At 32.9% G+C, this 24,077-nt stretch overlaps 1 protein-coding gene across 5 annotated transcripts in view; it reads left to right on the plus strand.

Annotated features, from left to right (window-relative positions):
• LOC126969548 (leucine-rich repeat-containing G-protein coupled receptor 4-like) overlaps positions 1–23,876 on the plus strand; it is an 89,170-nt gene extending 65,294 nt beyond the window's left edge. The window contains exons 1-3 of one of the 5 annotated variants that reach the window (XM_050815051.1): positions 12,177–12,320; positions 18,995–19,152; positions 20,802–23,876. In XM_050815051.1, coding sequence (XP_050671008.1) covers positions 20,830–22,557 — 1,728 coding nt within the window. In that variant the 5' untranslated portion in view covers positions 12,177–12,320; positions 18,995–19,152; positions 20,802–20,829 and the 3' untranslated portion in view covers positions 22,558–23,876. Of the gene's footprint in view, positions 1–3,063; positions 3,145–12,170; positions 12,321–12,639; positions 12,999–18,994; positions 19,153–20,801 lie in introns of those variants that run through there. The other 4 variants (XM_050815052.1, XM_050815049.1, XR_007730422.1 and 1 more) reach the window with 4 other exon arrangements.
• The last annotated feature ends 201 nt before the right edge of the window (positions 23,877–24,077 follow it).

Genomic DNA, 24,077 nt, shown 5'->3' on the forward strand with positions numbered 1-24,077 from the left:
TATCAATAAAATATTAATTGAATTAGGAGTTACTTTGCGGAAATCCATAATTATACAAATGATTTAAGTTTTCTTTAGTGTTAATTCCGCCAATATTTGTTTTTAAAACAATTTGACACGTGTTTCGCCTCTACACGAGGCATCCTCAGGACGTGTTGTTCTTAAGGTGACGAGCGCAGTTGTAGTGCCTCTCAGAATTTTTGAGTTTTTCAAGACTCCTGAGCACTACTGCATTGTAATGGCTAGGGCATAAAAAAAATTAAACATAAGCATTATATATATTGGAAAGTATTTTTATTTGACTAAAGAAAATTATTATCTTTCTAAATATTGTATTCGACAATTAGCACATGTGCTATGAGTCTCGTGCCAGATTTTGGCGAGACAACACGTCCTGAGGATGCCTCGTGTAGAGGCGAAACACGTGTCGAATTGTTTTAAAAACAAATATTGGCGGAATTAACACTAAAGAAAACTTAAATCATTTGTATAACAAAATATTTGTTACGACTACATGTGTGAGTTTACAAAGTTTAATACTGGTTGCATGGGAAAGCCAGTGAATAAGGGTGCTATTAGGTCCGCCGATGCGAACAAATATTTTAACTTGATTAGGATATGAGGGTTCGGGAGACACCTGTGCCCGAACGACTTTTGGCGTGCATTGTTTTAACTTGGGTCGTAACAGGAAAACTTTTATCGTAGATCTGATGCGGGTGAAGAAGGTTCGCCAACTTTATAATAGAATCATTTTTAAGTATCGTTTTATTATTTAAGCATTTTTAAGGTGAAAGGGTGCAATTTTGTAAGTTTAAGAATATGAAATTAAGGAAGAGAAAATTTGATAAGAAATATTTCTTGTACAGTGTTATGTATTGACATCTAGTCTGAATTAAATATTTGTTAACAATCATTGTCACTGTGACATTAAGTGCCATATAATTTATAATAATTTCATGGCACTTAATGCTCTCATTACTGACAGTTTTGTTGTCATCAAAGTCAAATAAACTATCTTCAATTAGGCTTAAACTAAACGCTTTTGAATTGTCACTATAAATATTTCTTTTTAATACTAAATCTATCATATTATGTTCGAAAAAAGTAGAGCTCGTGAGAAGAACATACAAGAAACTTAACGAGTATTTTTGAACAGCATTGAATACATAACAAATTAGTATGTAAGGTGCTGCATCCAATATATGAATCGTGTTTAAATAATATAAAATACTTTACAAAAACAAATAATAAACTATATGGATATAAATTATTCTATATTGGATTGATCAATATTTAGAGCTTGAACTCATTGTTTGTGTAAGGATACTTCGTGAACATGATGGTCGTGATTATTGCCACAATTAGTAATCGCATCCAACACATACATACAATCATGTGTTCACTTCTTCAGGTTTTTGTAATGAAAATAAGGGACGAGACGAGCAGGACGTTCAGCTGATGGTAATTACCCTGACCCTGCCCACTACAATGCAGTGCCTCTAAGGATTCTTCAAAAACACAACTGCGCTCATCACCTTGAGACATAAGATGTTAAGTCACATTTCACTAGCTACGGCGCCCTTCAGACCGAAACACAGTAATGCTCACACATTACTGCATCTTGTGCAAAGGAGCCGCCCGCCGGATTCACAAACCTTAATAATGAACAGCTTCGCCATTTATATTCATATAACGAATTAACATTAATATTTGTGTAGTTTATAACAGAACTGAATAACTCGGCTCCATAAACTCTCATTTATGAAGGTCGATTTTATAGCATCTTAAACGTGAATAACATTTATCGACGCGTAATAGTAGTCTCTAGAGATAATAAACACAACTTATTACTATTATAACTTCGTAATGGTTCTTAACGTTCAATTTAAAATTTGATAAAGTTTTGAGGTTATAAATAATTATTATGGTTTTTTTCTCTCGTTAAGCTGTAGCAGATGTGGTGTTTTATAGATCTAGTCTTGTCTAATCTTCAGGGAAAATCTGAAATGTTTTTCTGGAAGATTTTATTGATGACAATTTTTTTTTAATAAAGAGCCTATGTGATTTGGTGGGAACCACAGTGGAGCTTTTTTGTTTGTTTTGGAAAAGGTGGACAAACGAGTGTACAGGTCACCTGGTGTTAAGTGATCACCGCCACCCACATTCTCTTGCAACACAGCAAGCGTTGCCCAACTTTAAGGAAGGTGTAAGCGCTTTTTTTAAAGTACCTACCCATGTCGTATGTTTCCAAAAACACCACACAAGGAAGCTCATTCCACAGCTTTCTAGTACGTACAGATGGTTGGTATCCTAAGAGGGATGATATCCTAATTTGTGGCGTGTCGTGCGAAGGTGGAATTCGGCGGCAGAAGTCAAGTAAAACAGCTCATTCGAACACTCCCCGTGATACATGCGGTAGAAGATGTATTATTTTTAATGGTGCTTGGTAGCTGGTGAACTTAATTACTGGGTTAATCGGATTCACCATCTTATGTCTCAAAGTGTCGCGCATTTGTGATGCCGCGATTTTGTTATTCAAGACTCTGACAGACACTGATTGTTACTGCATTGTAACGGGCATTTTTTCTCATAAAAATATTCTTAACGTTATAAATAATATGCAATCTATACTATAATTAATAATCTTAGATTACCCGTGACAAGCCACACTCGCGAATTTATGTTAGTATGCGTGCATTGCTCAAATAGGGGTTAACTGTCAACCTAAATTTTTTTCGACGTTTTCACAGCTGTCACAGTTTACTTAGAATAATAAATGATCTAAGCATATTATAATGAAATCGTAACTTACTATGTTGTCTTAAAACAACCGAATTAATAAAGTATGACTTCGCGGGCAGCGACTAGTATATAACATAGTTTAAATAATTAGCTGTTCCACTGAGCCAACCGTTCGAGTGACGTAACATTCATAAATCTTGATATGTCTTTGTTCAATTCTCAGGTTGTGGCTACAGTATCTATATTGTATTCCATTCTTTAGCCCCGTATATTTACGTCATTATGAAACATAATCTAATAACCCTTTGTTTTTTGTTACAGATTAACAATACCGTTATAAGAGAAGATCTTATGATTACATCGAAGTACAGATTATAATATCAACCATCTGTCTAGAATTAGGTAAGAAATTAATTTATTATTAGTGATTACTTTAGAAATTAATAACCTTAACAAATATATACATAAACAAAATATCAGCGTTATAATCGAACAAAAAAAACAGCACCATATACAAGATATATACGTTAGGTGTGACCAGACAATTATACAGTAACTATTACATATCAAAAAACTTTTAACTGATATCGAAAGTGCATAATATATTTATTGACTAAATAGATACATGAAAATTTTTAACAAAAAACAACCGCCTTCAAAAACACTATTCCAAAATAATTGATATAATGAGCACTAAAAAGTACAAAAATAATTGCGTATTTTTATGCAATCTAAATAATTAATCTAATTCTAGTTACGATTATTGTTATTTTTGGAATCGGTGTCCTTCCGCCGCGACCCGCTCTCGCCTCACGCCTCCTCACAACTCAAGCACATCTCACCTATAACTATGTATGTAGTACCTAACAAACCTATCTTGGATGACACCGACTCCAAAAATAAAAATAATCGTAACTAGAATAAGATTAATCATTTAGATTGTATAAAAATACGCAATTATTTTTATACTTTTTAGTAGTATAAGTTATAAGTTCACGATGTATGATTGCTTTTTGCTTAAACGCTTCAAAAATATTTGTTGGCTAGGAATTAGATCGGCTCCTAGCCAGTACCGACTTACGTAGTAGCTACGGACCCTCCAATGTAGTGATGCTGTAATATCTAATCTTATATATAAAATTCTCGTGTCACAATGTTCGTTCCCGTACTCCTCCGAAACGGCTTGACCGATTCTCATGAAATTTTGTGAGCATATGGAGTAGGTCTGAGAATCGGCCAACATCTATTTTTCATCCCCCTAAATGTTAAGGGTCCACACGAAAATTTCTTTTTTTAATTTTTTTGACATTTTTTTTTTAATTTGTTTGATTATGAGTCAGCATTAGAAAATACACACAACTTCAAATTTTCACCCATCTACGATCAACAGTTACTTTTGTATCGCGATTTTAATATCGGCAATACAACGTTTGCTGGGTCAGATAGTTATTTAATATTAAAGAAAATTATGCATTTACAAATTAAAATGTAAAAAAAAAAATTTTTTTTGTTCAAATAGTGTTTATAACATATTTTCGTTCCCTCGACTGTAGAAGCAATTAATGTATCTTAGAATTCGGAAGGAAAAGGGTGATTTGTTCAGTTTTTTCAATAGAACAGCACCTGCGAACCATTTGTGCGGTGTTTCTCTCTAAGCTGTAAGCTTTGTAAATGTTTCACCATTTGTACTGAGATTGAAATACGGTTTCGTTTTACAACTGCACTTTTGGCGCGTTTGTTCCATATTGTATTTTACTGTTTTTCACGGCTTTCATCGCGGGACGTTTTTCAATATTTCTAGAATATTAAAACATAATATATAACATTCTGTTCCATTCTTCGTATTGTGGTCTTTGTGGAAGATATACCACACAAATAAAATTTGAAAAACAAAATTTTATGAACGATGCGGGATTCGAACCCACGACCTCCGGCGTTCCGTGCCGGTGCTCTAACCAACTGAGCTAACCGTTCGAGTACCGCCTCGTTATAAAATTCTGTTTGCTTTATTCAACTCTTAGGTTGTGGCTTCATCTACAGGATCTACTTTACAGTTGATAACCTGCTCAACCCCAATATTTGCATATTAGGAAATTGACTTGAGATGTCGCTATTGTAAATCTAAACAATATGTTATGTTTTTAAAGCATTTAAAGCAGTTATGTTCTATATTCTAGTTATCCTAGAAGTAAGGGTTATCACTTTAAAAACATAACATATTGTTTAGATATACCACAATTTGGCTATGTTATGGTATACCATCAACCTTAGAGTATTTGTTTTCTAGTTTTAATGGTAGTGTTCGGTGCTAATGATTGAAAAATGGTTTAATTTCTTATTTTATACCTGAAACAAATATACATACTCAGACTTTAAAGGATATATACAAATATAATTGCTTGAATTTTCAAATACATATAAATACTTAGTGATATTTATAACTGAATCTTATTCCTTTAATACAAGTTTAATTTGTACCAAAATTTTTGAGCGGTGCGGGAGTCGGGACTGTAATATGCAATTATTGGGATTGAGGACCTCATCAACAGTAAAGTACATCCTGTGAATGGAGCCACAACCTGAAATTTGAACAAGACATACCAAGATGATCAATGCATCTCTCGGACGGTTAGCTCAGTTGGTAAGAGCGCTCGGATAGAATCCGAGAGGCGCGGGTTTGATTCCCCCGTCGTCCATAAATTTTGCTACAGACTAAATTTGTTTATTTAAACCCAGAATATAGGGACTTTTTTCACTTAAAAATAACAAATTGCTAATCATTTTAATATATTTACATTGGATTATATGAAAAACCTAGGACCACACCAAGTGAAAACTTCATCAAAAGATTTATACAACTATGATCACCCAGCGAGGCTCCGTTAATAGACTCGAGCCAACTCTACTTGAACGAACGTCACGTCTCAGTCTCATTCAATACTCAATACTGCTCAGCGTGACTAAAGATAATATCACTTCAATAATAAATTTCTATTCATTTACTGAAGTGAATACCATTCATCACGCAAAATTAATATTGATATAATCTAAATGACAAAATGTTTCATAACAGTTATTGATAATGAAAATTTGCATTAAAATGTAAAATATTGGTGAAATTGATAATTGTCTCATATTATATATGTATTGGAGTTTAATTAGTTATAAAATAAGCACTTTACTGATATTAAATAATTTTTTTATGTATTTTTAATTGATGTTATACCATTATATAGAACTCTACATTATTTGTTCTAACTCTACAGTTTCAAATCATATTATGATCGAAGCAATTAGCCGTTATAGGTATGATGATTTTGGATTTCTTTTCTATAATGTCTTAAAATATATATATTCATAAAAAAAATCATATCTAAAGATATATTGTACTTTTATCTGTCTTGTGAGTGCACAGAACCGTGTTTCCCGATATTTGCGTCCTTATGTCGTGTTTGTTGATAGATGCGGGTTTCCAATTGATGCGTTAAGGTTCAATCATGCTCCCGACATGCTTTTGTCAATACGATTTAATGGACTATCCAAAAGTAGGTCAGGATTTACACAGACCCGATGGCTCGTGTACATCTTCTTAATTGAAATGAAGATAATAATGTGTTTTTGAAATTCTTAATACTCACATGAATCCGAATATCAAATCAAAATCAGTTTATTCACGTAGGTCACGGAAATGACACTTATGAATGTCAAAAAAAAAAATTTTCGTATTGAATCTACCGCTACTTCGTAAAGGGTTGAGCTAATGAGAAGAACTAGCAAGAAACTCATTGCCACTCTTTCATATCAAGATTTACAAATCATTTCAATTACAATATAATATGTAAAATAATGCAACAAACACAAAACAAACGTCAAATAGTCAATGTCTTACACGAGTAAGTCAAAAAAGTAAATGTAAATTAATACAAAAGTTATTGAGTACAGTAGCTGCATCATCCACATACACCTTAAATAAAGGTATTAAATATGAATGCTAATTATCATATATTCTTGTATTCATAAGGTACTCTTAATCAGAAAATAGAATCATAAAAGTTGGACGACCAAACATTAAACGCCAAAAACAATAAACTTTGTAAAGAACACAGTAATCCAACTTGTGGCTATTCAAATTCAGTATTCTATAAGCAAAGATTGGTTTGATTGTAAACTCAATTGTACCGGTTAGAGGTAAGCCTTGTTTCGGCTTGTATTAGCTGGCGTAATCTGCGCTTGGGTTTGTGTAAATGTAAATTGTCCAATCAAGTCATCTCCCGTTACCCCCATGCACAAATCCCTTTCAATCCGTAATGAAGAATCCCACTTCTGACCTGGCATCCTACATCGTCTCAACAACGGTTAACGGGATCTATGGAATCACACTTCCAAATTACTTCATACCTACTCCGATTATTGACTGCCGTAACTATTGCTCCATGGATTTCTCTAAGTAATCCCAGTTTACATTCCAACTCTTAACCAACGATGATTTCGTCTTCAATGGATTACCTCAGACTTCAATTATAATCATTGCTTAATATTTATGAGCTTTCCGTTAACGCCGCACCTGTTCCAATCGCTATAATTAAACTTTTAGACTTGTTTACGTATTCTATGAATAATTATCATTTCAATATTACGTACGTTAGTATAAATAAATGATTTCCAGTGAGAATTCAAGAGAAAACCAAACTTTTTGTACTGTTTATTCATGAGTAATTTGAAACTCATTATAATTTTTCTTTTAGGCGTATTAAAATCGAAAAAGTTTTCTCATTTATTTTAACAATCCTTTCGTCGAGCTGGTGTAAGAATTCCCATATATTTGGGAATTGTAAAATGTATGGGCATTTATTAAGTTTTATATCCTTAATTCCATTATTGGATTCAAAGTTTATAGTACTCAATAAACTTAATATCGTGTCATTCTTTTGAAATTCTTAAGATGAACGAATTGTAAGACTGCGTTCTAAGATTACAATTTCTTTGTAAACAAGAAGTTCATTTGTCATAGAGACAAATAATCTGCGGATGACTGTTTATAAATTAATCCGGAATTACATTTGCTCTTTTGAGGGTAAGATCGCGTTTTGTCGAGTCAAGGGCAAGTTGAGTTAAGCAACGCCCTATTCGCCTAATTTGAAAGCAACCGCGGGCTATACTCATTAACGATTCGCGACTAATAAATGTTTTATGAACAAAGAAACTCCCCTTTAGCGGTTGTAGGTGAAACAATACGTCGCGTGGGGACTCCGTGTTGAATTACAAATACGACGACTTGACGTGAATTCGAATGGAGCGGACTATTCGTGCCTCTCTAGAGTCTCGAGGATATAGTTTCTTTGTTATATTGTTAGTTGTAACGTCTCTTAGTACGACAAGTGCACGGTGTACAGTTCACGCTCACGAACTGTCTTCGTAGGACTTACAGAAACTTCATTCACACCTCTGTAGACTACGTTTAGAGAACAGCTTGCACACGTAAGTTTTTTATGAAGCGTTAAAGCGTACGTATCAAGTTCGTGAGAATTCAGATGTGATATTTATGTTATTATTCTTCATGAAAATGTAACGTAAATAAGAGACGTGGGTGTTTTACGTGAAGGCTGAATAAAGACGAAATTTAATGAGACAAAGAACATTGTAACGTTACAGAAACATGCAAGAATACAAAATGCTTTAATAACTCATGAATGTAGAAAAAAGATATTGAATAGAAAATCTTTTAACGATAATTTTTTCGTCTAGGTAGAGTTAGACAACCGATGAAAACAGGCCAGGTTTAATACTTAAGTGCGCGTGACAAGCTACGTCTTACACTCGCGATATGTCACTTTTTGTTAGTGTAAGGTTAACTGTCAACCTAATTTTTTTTTCTTAGTTTTCACTGTCGCCCAGTCTATCTATACATATAAATGATCTTAGTCCTAAGATTATTAGCATGGATACTGGAAGAAATGTTCGCTTAAAGTTTGAACTAAACTTTGATCCATAAGAATAGGTGATGATTTATGATAGGAATCAAAGTTAAAAGTTTTTACTAGACGTTAATAAAGGAGTCATCAAATCATATCTCGGTCGTGACTAATGCTGTAATTGTTGTATAACTTCACGAGAAAAATAATTACAGAAGTTCGAAATGTTATATTCATGGTCGGTGAGGCGAAACGGTGGGAACGTTTTGAATTTGGCTCAATCTACATTTGATACGAACGGAACACTTAGTGGTTTTTAAGACCGCAACCTTTTTGGTTTTCTGTTTGATATTATCGTGCATGACTTGCTGGTTTTGAGTTCACTAATAGAATATTGATTTATAACCGAATGAGGTTAAGATTTGCATTGTTAATGATATATAATAATATATTCGTTTGGCGTTTCAAAATAACACTGAAGTAGCCACTTCTATTATTAATTAATGACCGTATTTCCAATTAAAGTGTGCACCAAAGTTTCTGTACGAAATTTTATCGAAACAGGTAAAAGGCATAAAGGGCATTTATTTTCTCAAAATTGATTCCTTTAGAATTCTTTTTGATGTCATTTCTAATAACTACTAGATACTACTACCGCTTCGGAAACAAATGGCGCTCTGAGAGAGAAGAAGCGGCGCAAGAAACTATCCCAGCATTCTTTTTTTGCGCTCTTTTCAATAAAAATGTACAATATCGTACAATCATTTCAATCGCTATAAAATAAGCACAATCTAGTCCCAGGCTGTCCGATCATTTATATATTTAGTAGTGGAGTAATAGGATTTGCGACAGAGCCATTTTTTTTATAAAACATTTAAATTAATTTTTATAGATAATGCCTGAACAGTGGCTGGGACTTTATTATAGAAGTGTATACATTTACCCTTAAAGCTATTATGTATCTTATGAAGTTATTTATTATAAATAAATTGAATGTTTTTTTTCACGCTAACACGTTGTGAACAGTATGTTCTATTCTTTATAGCTTTATAGTAAAAGTTAATATTTATAACAATTGTTATTAATATTAACTTTTACATTTCTATTTGTTCTGATATAACTTTTTTATTGCGTGTATGTGATCATTTAACAAATTTGAAAGAAATTGGAAATTTATATAAAAACAAAGTAAAATTTAGACATAAGGTATTTGAGTATCTTCTATGTTATAATGGTATTCTGAATGTAGAAACATACTCAGAGTTCTACAGAGTTTTAGACATTCCATTTTTGTCAATGAAAGGGGAGGAGAACGTGCGCACAGATTACCGGATGTTAAGTGATCACCACCGCCTATACTCTAGCAAAACCAGAGGAAAACTAGTAGCATTGCCCACTTTTTTAAGAATTCCATCCTTTTAACCTTGAATATGGAGTTAACTTTAACTGGAATACATAACGTATTTACATATACGATTAATAAGTAGTTTTTGCATGCTTCATTCAAATATTTGATAGACGATTTATGCATTTATTTTATATAATTTTTGGTTTCATGGTCTATAAAGCGATAGATTCAGATTGACTACGGTGATATTTGATATAGCTTACGGTACAAAGCAAAGTTTACTGTGAACGCATCGTACAATAATGGTCCTTATGTAATATAAGTTTTGGGTGCGATTGCTTTACACAGTAATCGATATGTTAAACCTTCCGTAGATAGATCATTGGATAACTGCGGCTTGCGGTAGGCACTGTCGTGGGAGTCTCTTGTGCTTACCGATTCGGATATTGAATAGATTTTCATGGGAGAAGTTTAGATTTCACTGACGTTTAAGATTAATTTATTAGTAAGTATCCTCATTATTGGAAATTGATACTGATCGTTTGGGGGAGTTATAAATCATTATAGTTCTCATACGACTTAAATTATTTACTTTAATAGGCGTTACTGTGTTTTACACCATTATGTTTTCAGTGAATTTTCATGTCACTTTAAAAAAAAACTGTCAAATTAGAAAATCACAGCATCTCGAAGGCTCTTTTGCGATGCTCTCTATGCCTGCTAGATTATGGGTCAACGGCGCCTTTTTCTGCTGTGAAGCAGTAATGTGTAAACATTAATTGAATGAATTTTTGGGTTTTTCGAGAATCCTGAGCAGAATAATAGGCAGGGCGTATCAATTACGATCATAAAATACAAAAAAATTCCGAAATATGCTGCTTCTTAAGGTATAGGTATTATTCGGATCGTTTCAGTAGTTTTCACAGTATAACCGAAGGAAAAATGCGCTTGTTCATTTATTAGTATAAATTTGAACAAAATAGTTAAGTTTAATAATGTTTACGAGCTGTTGTTTGTTTATTTGCTTTTGAAATTGATTTAGTTTTAACAAGAAGTGGCAAAGCTGGCTTTTATCAGCAAACTTGTTTGGTATTTTAATGAATCCTGTTGTAAAGGAAGTCTCAAGCCTTCAAGTCTAGTCTTAGAACTTTAAAGTGATTGAAACTGTTCTTACAGAGTACAAGGAAGCTTCAATATTCGAACTATATCATCACTTACGTTAAGTTTATACAAAAGCGAACAATGAACAATTTTCAGTATCAATATAAGACGATTATAAAATAATTAAAACCAATATCTTGTTATTGATATCAAATGAATTTCTGTTTGAGTTCTTAGTTGAATATTAATATTCCGTGTATTTGATGAAAGACCCATTTTTATCGGATAATACCACCCCAGAAGCAGCTAAAATAGAGCCTTACCGAGCACCTTTTCAATCAAGATTAATTCTAATTCTTAAGTCTTACGTTACGTTTTCTTTACAATTTTATACGTGTTATTTTCTTGTCCACTTAAATCTTTTGAAATAAATATTATTATATTTATTTCATCTGTGAAAAAATATTGTTCCCCTGTTACTACGTATGTAATCCAATTCTTTAATTGTATAATAAAATAAAATAGAAACAAATCTATCCGAAAGAAGCTTTTCCGAGTTGTACAAACAACTTTTTCGGTAATAATCTTAGAATAATCATAATACCACATTTACAGTAAGCCTATTAAAATCAATAATTCATTTAACGGAAAGGCATTTATTTTCTCAAAATTGATTCATTTAGAATTCCGAAATGACATCAAAAATCATTTCTAACACTACCACTGCTTCGAAAACAAATGGCGTACTGAGAGAAAGAAAGCGGCGAAACTCTGGGAGAGTTTCTTGCATTCTTTTTTGCGCTCTTTTTAATAAAATATTCAATATTGTACGGCTAGTGTCATTGTTATTATCATTATTATTTGTAAAATTGCGTCTAAAACTTACTTCTACACAATAATAAGATGAATTAATATAATTATCGCATTGAATACATAATATTGTAATCACATCTTCCGCAATAAATCAGACAATCTAAGCACATTGACCTCAGGAAGCAAGTTGATAAGACAAGTTCTGTTCTCTATAACCAGCTCTTGCGGTATTTAATTCATTTAAGTTTTTACTAAGAGCTGCCAAGGATGTAATCCCGCTAGTGTACTACTGAGGATAAGAATCTGTGTTGTCAGACATGGTTTTTCTGAATGGCATAGATGACTTTACGTAATGAATGAATCCAGATTATTGAATCACTTGAAATTACGTTATCAATATTTGAGTAAGTAATAAATGTACCAATTTGTATGAAAAATAAATGATTATTTATAATTTGAACTTTAATTAGTTATGCAATAAAAATTAATATTCATATATAATTAATACTCTCGATAGAATATAAGATCTCGATAACTAGATAATATTAATCAGATTAATAAGTAAATTATTTCATTTAAATATCAGCATTTGTTGCACAGTAATCTGTTGGCAATAGATGATTGATAATAATTAAAATCAAATCAAAAGCCATTTTTTATGAATATAAAAATTCAGTAAATAGTGTAAATATTTCAATTTACATCATTTTTGAAAATTTTCAGATTTAATGAAAAGAAGTGCAATAACTTCATTGCCTCTCTTTTAAATCAACATTTGCAGTTTCATTTCACTTTCGCATACTACAATTTGTATTACAAATTATTGTAATTGCAATCTATATGAGCATCAAAAACGGAAACGTCATAAGTATAGGTATTATGCGAGCATTGTATTAGCAATTATAAAGATCATTTTTACAATACAACTTTAAAATTTAACCAAATGAAGCCGAGCTACTGATAAAATGATAATCCAGCCACCACAAGCAAAGCGCGCCAGTTCACGAACATGACTCATTCCATTCTAGAATTTGTTAAAAAACATTGTGCACAGAAATTGCAAATATATGCTTATAATCAGAGATGTCTTCTTTCTTAGCTTATCACAGATACAGTAGTACTTTTCAGCTTTTTAATTAACGTTTATTCATTAAAAGCGGAGAAAATGGTTCTGGTCTTGCAGGAAAGCAATCAACGCCCTAAGGGCAAATCGAATTAATCAACTCGATGTGGCCTTTGAGCGTCGCAAACGATTCGCAGAACACTGATTAATAAATACCTCGCGATACGAGGCTTACAAACAGAACGGGCAGGGAATTGAGAGATATACCAGCCATCTCGCATCGCGGTATCGACTCCATTATAGTAATGACTTTAAATATTCGAGGCATTAAACCTCTTTAGCACAAGCACTCCTTTTAATATTTTTATCGTCTGAACATACTGAATTTTCAAACACGCTAAATAATATAAAAATGCACAACATCTGCAAGCTGTAAATTTATTTATGTGTCATAAAATGCATTTCGCGGAAGCTGGGTGCAATCAAAATATTTTCTACAAATATTTATATTTCGTTGTAGCTAGGTTATTTGATTTATACCTGAGCCATACTGAAAGTTTGTGGGCTAGCCATTTGTATTATAATTATTTAAAAAGGAAAATTACGATATTTGCAAATGGAATACTATTATTACTGAATTAACACAAGTGATCTACTATAGGTACATTAGTAAAGTTTTCATTACCAAAATGTAGTTTTAAATTGTGATTGCCGTGGTAACTTGTTATTCAACTAACTCCTATTCGTTCGTATTAGTTGCACTAGTAAATATATAAATACTACGAGAGTTGGTTACCTTTTAGTTTGTGTGTCATATCTTTCATTGCAAAGACCATACAATATTTTAATTAACAATTAGATAATTATATACATTGTAATTATTGCCTATAATTTTGCAAAACATCGTCCACCAAATAAATTAAAACCTATGCATTATTATTTCCATACTTAGTTATAATCATAGTTTTAAAATATAGTGGATAAGTCAAATTGTAAAAGTATCATATTTCCTCAGGCCAATGCTCGGATCAAATTTAAATCTTTCCATTCATCGTTCATTCATTCATAAAATGTATTACGATGTAGGTAACCTCGGAGTTGCAATTGAAAACTTTGAATATGTTATCGGAAATCCTTGGTGGCTTGCAATAGGAAATGGGATATGTGGGATTTTGTTGCTTTCGGAGACTAAAATAAACCAAGCATTTTATTGACGAGTATAGCTTTGTATTCCTGCTATATTACGCTTTCTGTTAAAACGCCACATTTTTGTGTTAACAATATTACATTCATTCAATTTTAATTTCTTTCCCTCGCACAAAATAAGTACGTTTCCGTTAACTGGTCTATTCCCATTATCCCGTATTGGCAATTTGCCATAAGTGGCTACCAATTTTTATTCGTATAAAAGGCTTCGCGAATACTACGAAGACAAAGTGGGGAGTTAATTTATTTCATGGGCGCTCTTTATTTATCGAAAACAGGGATTTCTCAACGTGAAAGGAAAGTAGACGTATTATTCAACTCATTTTCCTAAAACCCACTCCATTTAATAACCCTTAAAGAGCCGCAAGATATCTCACATGGAATCCTTGGATTTTCGCTCAGGCAACGTCTGTAGGATAGCGTTCTAACTGCTTAACGCTGACGATATCGTTCAGTGAGCTATTTCATTATTCAGCTTTACTGAACTCGTTCTCGGAGCCTGATAGCATTGACTAATTCCCTGGTTTTTCCACATCTTCAAACACGCTGACACGAATCGTAACAAATTTCTATTAATGAGTTGATTCTAGCTTTAGCAACGTGCGACAATTATTTCATATTTTAGTATTATTAATACACAATATTATATCGCTATTGTTTATAGTCTTCGTTTCTTTAAATATAAAATTTACATCAGTCAGATTAGAGGAATACGCTGAATACCTACGCTGTAGAGGTAAATAGTTTAAATAAGAACCAAAAATTATGTGGTTTTTAATGCTTACAATGATCCATATAATATATGGGTTCTGATATTATGGTTAGGACGGTTATGAGCAAACACGATTGCGGCTCAATTGATGGCAGGTGATGACCCTGCCTATTAAATCATTAATAATTTGATTTTAAGTACACGGGCGATCTATCTGTTGATTCCAAGCTGTATCATCCACATTTTAAGTCACTTATGGTCGATGTATCTCTCCAGTATACATCCAGTATACATTACATAAACGTTCTTACCTTATGGAATATTTGTAATGTCTTTGTAATGCCAGTTGGGATCTTACCCATAACACGTTGCTAAGAAAACGACTGCTTCTAGTAATGAATAAGTGTCGGTGGTGCAGTAGTTTAAACTGTTGAATTTAGAAAATTTATTAAAGTAGGCGTTACATTGCGGAAATCCATAATTATACAAATGATTTAAGTTTCTTTAGTGGTAATACCGCCAATATTTGTTTTAAAACAATTCGACACGTGTTTCGCCTCAACACGAGGCATCCTCAGGACGTGCTGTCTCGCAAAAATCTGGCACGAGACTAAATTCTAGATAAAAGACTAGACTAAAGACTAGATTCGTGCCAGATTTTGGCGAGACAACACGTCCTGAGGCGAAAGGCGAAACACGTGTCGAATTGTTTAAAAACAAATATTGGCGGAATTAACTCTAAAGAAAACTTAAATCATTTGTATTACTGTTGAATTTCACCACGTAGCCTCTGGTTCGATTGTCACCTGCCACATATCTACAAACGAATTTTCGATTTTTGAATTCTTATGCTCGTTTAGTCGACGACTTATATTGTCAGCAATTGCTGACGCTGATACAATTACTGACTACGTGTTAGTCCTCTTCTTCTATAAAAATATTAACTAGACGATATGTATCAGCTCCACATATACCTTATCAAGATTCATACCAGATTCCTCAGATCTCGAAACACGATAAAACATCGAGCGCTTAGTCATTTTTAATCGAGTTAGTACTAAACAAACAGAGCTTTAATCTCCGACGCCCGTTTTGGCCTAAATTCGTTCATTGACTATTCAACCGTTGTGAATCGGAATAAGCGACGTAACTCAAATTAAAAGCAAGCTCGCTAAAAGCCCTTTTACGTATGTGCAAACGTTGCACCAAAGCAGTATGCGCGAAGATTCGCCCGTCTCCGTTACTAAGCCAAGTGGCAAGTTTTGTGCTCGCCTCATGGACGATTCATCGACGGTCCTCGTTACAGCGCACGGCTGAATGCGGCCTTAGCACTTCTCATTATTGCGTTTATAAAGGCGCCCATAGAAAGGACTGATTCACTAAGTTTCGCTTCGCTGCGATGAAAGAGAAAATGGGATTGTGTACACGTTTTGCTCGTCTTGTTTAGTTCTCGTTAATGTAAAGCTACATTGCTTTTACATCCATAACAGAATATATAGACTCTGTAATATTATAATTATATAAATAGGTAGTTTTCTTATGTTTAAGTTTTTGTTGAGATTGTTAGATTTGCAACTAATTAGTTAATTTATTCGTTTTATCATCATCAGCCGGAAGAGCCACTCCTGGAGAAAGGTCTCCCACAAAGATCTGTTCGACGATTTTCATAATAATAATTTCTTCGTATAATGCTCGATTATTTGACTATTTTACATAATTTATTTTGTTTTAAAGATAGATTAAATAAAAATTTGTTCAGAACCTATTTACCTACAAGCTTCATGCCATAACAAAGGTAAGAGTGCGTTAGTAAAATGATTATAAATAAATTATTATATATTATTAATAAATACCGAACATTGATTAGTATTTATATTAATTTTTCTACTTTATATGCCTGAGTGCATTTATCTAATATATAAAATTCTCGTGTCATGGTGTTAAACTTTGAACTCCTCCGAAACGGCTTGACCGATTCTCACGAAATTTTGAGTGCATATTGGGTAGATCTGAGAATCGGACAACATCTATTTTCAGTCTTCTATTTTCATCTACATTCATTCCCCTAAATGTTAAGGGTGGTCACACGATTTTTTTTTTATTTTTTTTTGTATTTTTTCAGTCAGCATTAAAAAATACATACAACTTCAAATTTTCACCCATCTACGATCAACAGTTACTTTTGTACCGCGATTTTAATATTGGTAATACAACGTTTGCTGGGTCAGCTAGTATATATATACAAAATTACAAACGATTATAGTAACTACTTTTTAAGTCTTTGTTTAGACATTATGTTACCGACAATCTGTATAATCGAATACAATACGTTATAATCTAGTAAGATAATAAGATATCATTTTAATATTGACGACGCATATCCTCACTAATAATTTTCTCGTGCTCTAATCCATCTTTAATTGCAAAATCAATACCTACCGAGGGAACAAACCTAAGTTATTGGAAGCTGTTTTACCTTCATAGTATTAAAATTTGTGAGCCACTAAGGAATAGGGTGTGGACACTTTATCATCGTTATTTTGGCACACCGTTCATTATTTAATTAAAACCCAGTAGACTAATTAAAAGATATTGAAATGCGATTTGAGCTCCGCAGCAAAGTTTTGCGACTAATTGATTCTAATTAATCGATTGCCTGCGTAAAATAATAACTTCAACGGAGATAATTTTGATGAAACTTTAATATACGAGTATTTATTTACGAATGCTGAGTAAGCCATTCGCTTCTGTTCTCTACTAGGGGATTAGGATTCGCAGAATATTACATTGTTTGTGCTTAACATGCAGCATTTCTTTGAATTTCAGCGGCTAAACTTGTCACCATTCCTGTGTTCCTGTGAGTTAAATACAGATTCTGTCGAATGATAATTTTATGCCTTATGAGGGAGAAAATATTGTTTACTTTTTTGTACAAGGCTTACGAGTTACATAAATGTCTTTAGAAAAGAGTGTAAGTAATTTCTCACATGCCACTCAGCTCCAAAATCTAGGATAGTTTCTTGATCTTATAGGTTGAGGTTACTATAACATAAATGACTTAATGATACACATCAGGAATGGAGCGACCGCCCTCAGGCTATTAAATAATGATTTTTTGTTGTATGATATTACATTATAACCATATTCTTAAGATAAAAAAGAAGCCTGCTGTGTTTCTAGTGCCCGTTCTTCTCTAGGTCTGCATCAAACTTTTTCGAATGGTTGTTAGTTTTTGAGTTTCAGTGATATCATAACCTATATTAAATAAAAATATTAGAATTTGAATTGAATTTAACACATCCACTGGTACTTCACTGTAGTTTTTACAGTATGTGTTGACTACAAGCGTAGGAGTGATTTTGCTTTTCAAGTTTTCTCATTATAACAGTTTGCTTTTAAGTTACGTGTGTATTTGAAGCGTTACTAGAGAGGAACAGAACTAGGAAAACAAGTTTTGAGTGCAAACAAATTCAGCTTTAAACATCAAAGTTTGCAACTTAAATCGAGGACTATTTTAAAAACAGCGTACGGCTTAAGCCACTCATGAAAGCAGAGAGGGTTCGGATATTTTCTGGGGTGAGGCGCGGTTAGAAGACTTTTACACTGGTTTTATTGTCTCGGTGCCCCTCGTAAACCTTCCTTTGTGTTAGTAATGTCTCAAGTTGTATTAACACCGTGATAACTTTAGTGGTAATCATTCAGTACCTTTGTTGATTACCCCGACCACAATTAGAGTGTGGAGGGTATAGTTTTGCTAAGTTCTCTCATATATTATCTTTATAAATATATTGAGGAGTTTGCAGGTTTGTATCAATGACGTTTTATACAGTTGTTTAAAATATTCTTGGCTAATAACTGGAGTAAATGCGGCAATATAGACTTAAAGAAGTCGAAGCTTATTATATGTTAATTGTGGCATGTACCATATGTCCGCTTTGTTTTTTTTTATACGCCCTGACCATTACAATACAGTGCCGCTCAGAATTCTTGAAAAACCCAATAATTCTGAGCGGCACTACAATTACGCTCGTCACCTTGACACATTAGATGTTAAGTCTGATTTGCCCAGTAATTAAACTAGCCACGGCGCCCTTCAGAGTGAAACACAGTAATGCTTACATATTGCTGCTTCACGACAGAAATAGGCGCCGTTGTTATACCCAAAATCCAGCCGGCATCTATGCAAAGGAGCCTCCCACTGGTAAAATTATTTGTCTATGCAACGTCATTGGAAACGACCACTCAAACTGTGATGGTATACTATTTATTAATTTTAAAGTAGTTTAGGGGTTTACTGTTCCATCATAGATTGTAATATATACAAAACCAAATGATATACATACTTTTTATTTATAAATTAAAAATGTTTTTGAATATTATTTATAAACCACGTTGTTTGTCCGCCATGAAATCCTAAACTACTGAACAGATTTTAATTAAATTTTATATATATTTAATATTTATATATATCTATCTATACAGGAATAGGCGCTATTGTGGCACTCAACCAAAGAAGCCTACGACTGGTTAAGGATGTATTTATCAGGTAGTGAGACTAACGATGACAAAAAAGTAAAAAATTCACTGAATTATCATTATGTTTATTTGAAATTTATTTCTTATAAAAGTAAAAATTTCTTGGATACAAAAGCAATCATTATTGGAAATGAATGAATACAAAAATTTTCCATTGAATTTGGCATTATCGAGCCGAGTTTGAAATAAGAAAGTTCAATAGGTAATAAGACACAAGTCAGTTGAGCTTTCGAAAGTGAAATTCACGATTGTACCGCCTGACAGGAAATTAAAAGACAAAAGAGTGCCGATCAATACAGCTTAGCTTAGGAAATGGATGGCGCACATTCTCTTTTGGATATTTCAATAGAACAGTCTTGAAGTAAATCCAAAAACGGATACACAATCACACCATTAATAGACTCATATCATACTATGATTTAAGTTAGCGATAGAGTTTCGATGCATTTAGAAACCTTTAATGTTGTTAATAGTATAAACTAAATGTAAAGTATTAATTCCCTTCTAATACGGGATCTCTAATATGTATCAAATGTGCGTATACGTATGGTTTCTGTAATTCCGGCGCGATGGAGTAATCCATTCGAATAGGGTATCAAATTACGAAGGGAGTCTAAGAGGCCGACACTCGACGCTTACATCTCACAAGGATGCGAATAGTTTCTCGTAATGTAAACTGCTCATAAAATTGTGTTATTTGTTAGGGCGTGTATTATGTTCGTGTTGGTTACGTAAAACATACTTACAAAGTTAACCAAAACTGGCGAATACCAGAACGAGCTAATACCGCTTCGTTTTCTAATTGAATTTGCATTCGGAATCAAAAACTTCGTGACACTGTTTTGCATTATTAATACTTTGGCATGGCGTGATCTCCCTGAAGGTATACTAGAAGCCATAAATTGAATTCCAACCTTCGCAATTAGTTATTCCCGCGCGTGAAAACTTTCGAGATCATTCGCCTTCGTTAACAGATGTTACGGCGCTATTCATTATACATTCCGTCGAATTGTTAAGCTGAGCATTTAATTTAAAGTACCAAACCTGTTATTTTCAATTATAAAGGCATAATTCGAACGCGTAAAATTATCAAATTTATTAGCAAGATATTTTAAAAACGTTTCTTACTCCTGCAGCAATTCTGTAGTAGCTACTTTCGCAATAATAAAATATTTTTCAACCCTCGCCCTTTTGTTTCATAATTCAATTCTGTTTGAGACTTCATAAAATTATTCCTAAAATATTAAATCATTTTTCAGAAGATCTCTTGATTAAGAGCGACATTAAATAGGCATATTATTTTTTATTTAACTTTATTAGTTGTTCGTTTTAGTTCGTATTTTGACTGTGTTTTTTTTTTATTTTCAGGTACATCGTGGTATATACATGAAATGTTATGGGCTCTCGCGGAATAGCACACTGGAGCTGGGTGGTAGTAGCCGCATGGGCTTGGAGCGCTGCCGCTCGCACCCTGTGTCCGCCAAGATGCTCCTGCGACGACGCTTTGCGTGCAGCCTCGTGTGCCAACGCAGGCTTAGAAATTGTGCCAATACAACTAAACCCGGAAGCGACCTACATCAATCTAACCCACAACTCTATAGACAACTTGCTATACTCATTCGCCTTCTATACTCAAATTACCATACTCGATATCTCATACAACAAAGTACAGGACTTAGGTAGTAAGAATTTCGATAGTAATATAGAGATGACGAATCTTAACGTAAGCCATAATGGACTAAGAAAATTAGATAAGGATACATTTGTTGGACTGAAACGACTTATGGATTTGGATTTATCAAATAATGAATTATCTATTATACACGCACAAACCTTCCAAGATCTTGCAGTGTTAGAAAGGCTCGATTTATCTAACAACAAATTAGTTAATTTTGAAATTGATACATTCGTACCACTGTCATCACTTAAAGTTTTATCTCTGAGGAATAATTCTATTTTAGAGATACCTTCTACAAATCTTTTAACTGTTATATATTTGGAATTTCTGGATTTATCAGAAAACCTTATCCAACAGATACCTAAACATGGTATTCCATACTTGAAAGAACTGAGGCATTTGGATTTGAATAATAATATAATTGAAGCTGTAGATCATTTAGGATTCCACAACCTACCATCTCTCAGGCACTTGGATCTTAGTGACAATAATATGACATCAGTACCCACATCTGCTCTTTCAAAGCTAACAAATTTAACTCATTTATACTTGAGTGGAAATTTTATCCAAAAGATTCCCTCTTTATCGTTCCAAAGTCTGTTTCATTTAAAACATTTACACTTAAGCAGACTTTTTGAATTAGACAAAATAGATTCTAGAGCATTTGTGGATAATATAAATCTCCAAAAGATATGGATGAATGAAAATTTGAGAGTCCACGAAGTTCCTCCGAGATTGTTTCACGGGAATCCTAAGCTAACACACATTTACATGAGAAACAATGCCCTGGAAACGCTCGATGCATCGCATTTCCCGATCGATACGTTGCAAGAACTTGAAATTTCTGGGAATCCATTTGTATGTAATTGTTCTTTACTTTGGTTGTGGAAACTTGTTGGAGAATGTGAATCGCGTAACAAGAAGTTTGATAACACAAGTACAGTATTAAAAATTGATTATGAAGATGTAAAGTGCGCTGCACCGGAACATTTAAAGAGTATTCGTTTTATTCAAATACCGGAATCTGAATACGGTTGCTCAAGTGGTTGGGTTGTTGTCGCTATAGTGGTAATGACAATTAGTATAATAATAAGTATTGTCGGTGGAGTATTGTTCTTTTTTGGTCCACTAAAGAAGTGTAAAGGAGATAAGTCTAAACAAGTAATGACAAGTGTTATATTGAATGGTGATGTATCCAAACTAGGCAATAGCTTAGTGTATACGACTCGAGGCAGAGAAAATGATAATAAAAGGGAAGTAGACAGGTATCTAATGATTGGTTCATCTGTTACTAATAACTTTCACACACTTAACCCTCCTTGGCAAAGTATGGATAAGAGCCCATATTACCAAGAAGACAATGAAGAACACATCTACCAACAATTTGCATACGAAACAATACCTCCTCACCGGACTCCAGAGAAACCACATATAGTGTATGTGTAACATAAGGCTTTTGTTGTGTTCAAAAACCATGTTAAAAAAGTAACAGGTTTGCTCAAACACTTCAAAAAGGACAAATAAGACGTACATAGCGACGCTGAAACTTGCAATAATGTATATAGTGATATAAATTATTTAAGATGTGATAGCATTGTAAATATAAAAGTGTACATATAAATTAGATATTATTAAGTGTTTTGATGCAGTACTTAAAACAATTTCGATCGAAACATTATGTGAATAGATTTAGCTTCGTCTTTTGTAAATATTTAACGCCAGAAAAGTTAGTAAGACTATGTAATTGTTTTTATAATTCGATTTATATTGTTAGAATATTGGTGGTTTTATCTGTTTTACAAGACATTTATACTTCGTTTCTTTTATACGTAGTTCCTCAGATATGAGTAAGTCTTTCCCTAATGTATAGACAGTAATGTTATTAAAAATATATTTTAATAGTAAATTAAATTAATATTAACAATAAGAGTACCAATACTTGATGAAAATCTTTGTACAAATATAAGCAATATGGAAACATAATTAAATATTGAAACATTTATTATTGAAAATACTATAATGAAATATATGAATACTTGTAACCGCGTTAGATAACAAATGGGATAATTGATGCTTACGATTGTAACAAGATTATAATCACAGTTAATAATATTTTGGTTAAACTGAATCCGGAAATTGATTTTGGCTCTTCCATATTCCTCAGCTGATCACCTCTAAAAGCTTAGTATAACTTAGGATAAAGGAAAAAATTGCTACAATTTTACTTCCATTCAATTGTCAGATGTCAGTGTTAGATATTTCCTAAAGAAATCGGATCCACTCTAGCAATAATTGGATGCACTCAATGTTATTGTTTACACAAAATATTATTAATTAAAATATACCCAGTAGCTCTGATGATATGGGGTACAAATTGAATTGACTGGGCTATTTTTATAAATTAATTTCTTTTATCGTGCTAATTTTGTTGAATATAAAAACACTTGAAAATATAAATATTTTTGTATTAAAATAAAGTATTTAAAACATCTACTATTATGTTGCTCGAAATTATGTGTTTTGGAAAGATTTGTTGACCGTTACTGCCCATTCAACTTTCTACTTTATATTATTATATATAAATCCCATTTTACCTTTGTATACCCATTTCTCATTATTGTAAAATCATGCTATAGGATCAATCATAATTATTATAGATTAAGAATATTTATACTACCTACTACTACCTTAAAATTTGTTATGAAACCTATTTAAATATTTAAAGCATTGAAATCAAACGACAAATTAAACCATCCAAAAAATTATCAATGTTTTTAATTTTTCAAGATATCCACTCATAATTACATCATTAAGACGGCGACTTATAAGTCACTATCCACTAGGCTATATAATATAGCGACTCTGCCGGGGCCAAATGTTCCAGGTTCGAATCTCGGTGGGTTCTAACATTTACATAATGAATGAGGATGATTATCTCCGAGTGATGGATGTTTATATGTATTTTC

This window comes from Leptidea sinapis, chromosome 18, assembly GCF_905404315.1.
Source record: "Leptidea sinapis chromosome 18, ilLepSina1.1, whole genome shotgun sequence".
Lineage (NCBI taxonomy): Eukaryota > Metazoa > Arthropoda > Insecta > Lepidoptera > Pieridae > Leptidea > Leptidea sinapis.